At 36.1% G+C, this 5755-nt stretch overlaps 1 protein-coding gene across 1 annotated transcript; it reads left to right on the top strand.

Annotated features, from left to right (window-relative positions):
* Positions 1-3471: 3471 nt before the first annotated feature.
* On the top strand, positions 3472-4302 carry LOC141690568 (uncharacterized). Its single transcript, XM_074495356.1, has one exon. It carries the CDS (start codon positions 3472-3474, stop codon positions 4300-4302), a length of 831 nt encoding a protein of 276 aa, XP_074351457.1.
* Positions 4303-5755: the final 1453 nt, after the last annotated feature.

A 5755-nucleotide genomic window follows, 5' to 3' on the forward strand; every position in this document is an offset into this window, starting at 1 on the left:
TTTTGTTTTGGAGATAGGTTCGAATTTTTACTACTAAAAGATTCAGATAGCGGAGGCATTCAGGATTGTAGATTCAAATAGTGGAGGCATTCAAGCTAGAAAAGGGAAAGGCAACTTAGGTGGCAGTAGTTCAGCTTCAGTAGTTCAGTTTTAATTTTAGTAAAGCAGGAAAGCGATTTAAGGCAAGTAACTCTGTTATTGATATTTCTAATCCCATGATAAAGTAGTGATTTTTTTTATACTTGTGATAAACCTGTTATTGATTTCTGAGAAACCCTAATATTGATTCTTGTGATAACTTGTTATTGAATCATGTTCGACCGTTTACAACCACTTGATTGATTCATACCCGATTACATTGCCTATTTCCTTTGCCACCTTATGATCTCGTAAACCCTAAGAGAACCTTTATGAATTCCCTTGCGAAATGTCTTGAGTAACCTGAATTCTTTATTAACTTTAATACATTTGCCTTGATGATTAATTCTCGTGAATACCACGAACTTGATTTATAGTATTGCTTCAATAATTCCCTATATTGACCATTGTTAATAATTCGAATTCCTTACACTATATTTATTTGATAACTACCCTTTATTTCCATATCCAAACTTTGTAACTTGATGTACGCCATGTACTACACTTGATATCAGACACCCCTACCTTTGTTGATTATCGTTATAACTCTTTTCCAATACTTCTTCCTTAGTTGTTGAATCATTGATATTCATCCTTGATGACCCCTCTATTATGGGGATAGTTCTTCTTTTGATAAGAATCTCGTAATCCTAATCCTCTGATTGTTGATCGTAGTCTTATTATTCGGAATCCCTTAAAGATTGACATGATTCTTTCATTCCTTAAGAACTTTTGAAATGTTATTCTTTCTGGCACCTAATTCTTATAAAAATGCAAAGTTTTTAAAAGTTGAATTGCCAAAGGGGCAAAATGTTTTCTTGAGAATTGCCAAAGGGGCAAAATGTTTTTTTGAGAATAGTGTCTGGACTAAGAGGCATGTCCTTTCCACACTTATTATTTGAGGCTTAAAATCTGCCTCGGGATCCCACCAATATTGTTTAGAACCCAGCGAGGTTCGGGATTACTTCGCGGCTGATCACCGGCTGTAATCCGTAGCATCATAAAATGATTTTGAGCACTGATTTAGTTAAAAAGTTTTTATTTAAATAATGATGCCATGATACCATATATCTTGTTCCATGATATTATTATGCTTTTCTTATATGATTTCTGCTATTGAATTGCGATGAATGTCGGCTTTCACCCTATCTTTATCCTTGATTCTTGAAAGCCCAAACCTTTCCTCATAACCTTTGTATAGCCAAAGATAGAAATCTACCACCTAGAGATTTAAAAGTAGAATGCCTCAAATTTTTCTATTGTTATTATTATTGCTTTATAGATCTGTTAGGTAGTTACTTGCTGAGCTTTTGTGCTCAATTATATTTGGTTTGCTCTAACCATGGCAATTAAGAAAGAAGATGGCCAGACTTAGGCATTTAGCTAGCATGAGCGTTCATGGCAGTCCCTACCGTGTCATAGGTTTCCATATGCCAGAGCAGGTAGCAGTGTGTGTGAGCATGCATAGTAGATGGAATGATTCTTTAAGTTGGTTCAGATATAATGGGTTATCTGTCGGTTCCATTTAGGAATCGAATGAAATCGAATTCATTAATATTTTGGGTTGTAATATATTTATTTTGGTTGGTAGTTGTAATCTTGTCTCAAACTTAATCCTGTGTGGATCCTGTTAGTAGCTAATCTGAGTTTAATATATATGTTGATATTATTAGTTTAATGGTATGTGAGTCCTCATTTGCTAACCCCAAGATTGAGGTCGTCATAGGTTTGGTATCAGAGCGACATGATCTAGTCCCTGAGACAAGTTAGGATAAATGCTATTCAGGAAATTATATAGTGAGAGTGTTCGACTCATATAGAGTTGACTTAGACTATTAGGTATACTCTAAGTGAATAGGATAAGAGCGTGAATAGAGTTAGGGCTTTGAGTCAGTTGGAGGTTTATTTACCCCTAATGTTATTTTGTGGCTACTATTTTATGTCTTCTCTCAGGACCCTAGTTCAGACGACAACGGTTTTAATTCAGTTTCTGATTGATGTTGATACTTAGGTTATTGTTAAATATCAAAAGTGGTATTAATATAGATGATTGATGTTGACTTCAGTATGAGATGTTATGAGCATCAAAGTTCGTATTGATATCTAATTTGATATGACATCAAAATGAGTTTTAATATCAAGAGATTGAGAGCTTTGGTGGATAGATTAGCTCGTGAGTGTAGGCAGCAGACTTCAGTGTTGGACGACGAGTGGATAGTTCATGTTAAGATGGTGGAGCAGTTTTCCGGAGGAGATTGGATGAGGGACCATTCAGTAGTGATGCAAATGCTGAGGCCCGGAGGATTTATAAGATCATTCGTTGGATATACTCTATATTGAGAGAGATCTCGGATAGTTAGATGGTGATGACCATGTAGGACCTTTGGTGGAGAAGTAGTTGTCGATGTTATTGTATTATGTTTGGTTTTCTATGGTTATAGTCAGTAGAGGTTAGGTAGAAGTTGAGGGTAGGAAGGGGGATGTTTTCCAGTTTTTCCTCTATTTTATCCTGCTGTATCATTGTACCTTATGCCCAAACTTATTGTACCTAAACTTCTTTATTATGCACTATTGAAGCCTTATATAAATATTTCGCTTTGTAAACCCTGGAAATCTTTATCAACTCTTTTACATACCATGCTTCTAAATACCTTGTAAATCCTATCTTATACCATGTGAGGACCATAACTGAGGAGTGAATTATGTAGTAATAGGATTGCATTGTGCAAGTGGGTAAAGCTTAAAACCCACAAATGGTTTCAAAAAGAATCTTTATTGTTATATATGCCATGCTATTGTATTACTAAATAATTGCTCAATCAGGATTGTAAAGAATGGTCACATCACCAAATCACCAATCAAAAATTCAAACCCAAGACCAAGAACTAAACCAAGATACTTCTATGATGAACCGACTTGTTCAGCTTTTGTAACAACATGTAGCCCCTAAAGTCGGAAACTTTAAACATTTTCAGTCCGTGCATCTCCCATAGTTTGTAGGATTGCTAGAACTGATTAAAGCTCAGTCGTGGTTGAGAGAAATGGAAAAGCGTTCGAGTTAGCGGAAGTTAATGATGAGAAAAAGGCGCAGTACGCAAGTTATTACCTTTAGGTTGAGGAAGGTTATAGGTAGAAATCTTCAAAGGCGCTGCTTGAAGGAAAATTTATAATCTAGGAGAAGTTTACGAAGATGTTTTAGAGAAGTATTTTCCAAATTATATGCAAGACCAGTTGAAGATGAGGTTTCTGAATCTGAGACAAGAAGACGTGATTTGTTTTAAGTATAATCAAGAAGGTCAATATTCGACGGAATGCCCAAGTGAAACAGGGAAGATGGAATTGACTTATTTTAAATATGGAAAGGTGGGCCATATGTCAAGGAACTGTAAGGGGCTTGTTCAGAAGGCGAATGTGCTTAGGATTACTGGACCATCGCCGTCTGCAGCACTAGCAGCTCAACCAAGGGTAAGAACATTCAACATGACAATGAAAAATGTTGTGCAGAATGCGGATGTGGTGGCATGTATGCTTGATATAAAATCAGTAGAGGTTAAAGTGTTAATAGATTTTGGAGTAACTAGATCCTTTATTGCTGAAAGTGTTATTGCTAGATTAAAGTTTGTTGCATACCCTCTCGAACCTAATTTGATTAAAGAAGTAACGAATCAAGAAAGAGTTACTGCCAAGAGAATATGTCCCATTTGCGATAGGATTATAGAAGGTCGGCACTTTTCCGCTGAATTATCTTTTTTTAAGTTAGGAGAATTCAACGTTCTATTAGGGATGGATTGGTTTTCAAACCACTATGTGCAAATCGAATTTAGAAGCAAGAAAGTGAAATTAGAGACCAAGGATGGTATTGAAGTGATATTCAAAGGAAATAAGCAAGAGAAGAAGTTTCTAATGGCTATCCAAATGAAGAGATTGTTACAACATGGGTGTGAAGCGTATTTAGCACATCTGAAGGATGTAGAAAGTGAGTCCTTAAGGATTAAAGATAGTCCAGTAGTTAAAGATTTTCCCGATGTGTTTCTAGATGAACTACTTGGACTACCTCCAGATCGACAGGTCGAGTTTACGATTGGTTTGGATCCTGGAACGGAATCAATATCGAAAGTTCCATATCGAATGATGCATGTCGAGATAAAAGAGTTAGCGACGTAGTTGCAGGAATTGCTGGATAAAGGAGTTATTTTCCTGAGTGTATCCCTGAGGGGTGCACCGGTGCTATTTGTAAATAAGAAAGATGAAAGTCTGAGGCTGTGTATCAATTATCGTGAATTGAATGAGTTGAGGAATAAGAATAAGTATCCTCTATCGCGAATCGACGACTTGCTTTGATAAATTGGAAGGAGCTACTTGTTCCTCAAAGATTGACTTAAGATCTGGTTATCATCAGCTGAAGATTAAGCGGACGATATACCCAAGACGGCGTTTCGAACAAGATATGGACACTATGAGTTCTTGTGATCGCGTTTGGATTGACAAATGCGCCAGCTGCATTTATGGATATCAGGAATAGAGTATTCAAGAAATATTTGGATAAGTTCATGATCGTATTTTTTTATTGATGATATCTTGATATACTCCAAGACGGAGGGAGAATATATGGAACATTTGAGGATGTTTTTGGAGATTTTGAGGAAAGAGAAGTTATATGCAAAGTTTTTGAAATGTGAGTTTTGGTTAAAGGAAGTTCAATTTCTTGGACATGTAGTTAACAATGAAGGTATTAAAAGTGGACCCAACTAAAATAGAAGATGTGACGAATTGGGATAGGCCTAAGACTCCTATAGAAGTCATAAGCTCTCTTGGATTATCGAGGTATTACAGGAGATTTGTACAAGATTTTTCTAAGATTGCTGTCCCATTGACTAAGTTGACAAGGAAGAATGAAAAGTTTGTTTGGACGGATAAGTGTGAATGAAGCTTTTAAAAGTTAAAGAAAAGGTTGGTAACCGCATCAGTGTAGGTTTCACCCGACGAAAATGTAAGTTTGTGATCTACAACGATCCTTCGTATAAAGGGCTTGGTTGTGTGTTGATGCAACACAGGAAAGTGATAGTATCTGTGACAAGGAAATTAAAGCCATATGAGCAGAAATATCTTACGCATGATCTAGAATTAGCAGCTATTATGTTTGCCCTTAAGATTTGGAGGCATTATTCGTATGGTGTAAAGTGTGAGATTTATATGGACCACAAAAGCTTAAAGTATATTATTACGTAGAAAGAATTGACTATGTGGTGAAGGAGATGGTTGGAATTGATCAAAGATTACGACGGTAGTATCAGTTATCCTCCCGGAAAGGCGAATGTTGTAGCAGATGCGCTAAGCCGTAAATAAGGGTTGAATGTGTTAAAATTCATCTGAGGAATTAATAAAGGATTTTGGGAAGTTGGAAATAGAAGTGTGAATTCCAGAAATGAGAAGTGAGGTAATGTATGCAATGACTTTTTAGCCGAAAATTTTAGAAAAGATTCGACGTCATCAAGAATAAATGATAAACCACGAGAATGATAAGTTGTCTGGAAAAGAAATTAAGGCTCAAAAGGATAATAAAGGAATATACCAAGTTGCTCGCATATCTGAAATTTTTAGTGTTATGGAATTGATA

Source organism: Apium graveolens, chromosome 10 (genome assembly GCF_009905375.1).
Source record: "Apium graveolens cultivar Ventura chromosome 10, ASM990537v1, whole genome shotgun sequence".
NCBI classification, from domain to species: Eukaryota; Viridiplantae; Streptophyta; class Magnoliopsida; order Apiales; family Apiaceae; genus Apium; species Apium graveolens.

Bases quoted from the DNA above. Each gene is read 5' to 3' on its own strand.
- LOC141690568 (XM_074495356.1), top strand. From the start codon at position 3,472: ATGGAATTGACTTATTTTAAATATGGAAAGGTGGGCCATATGTCAAGG.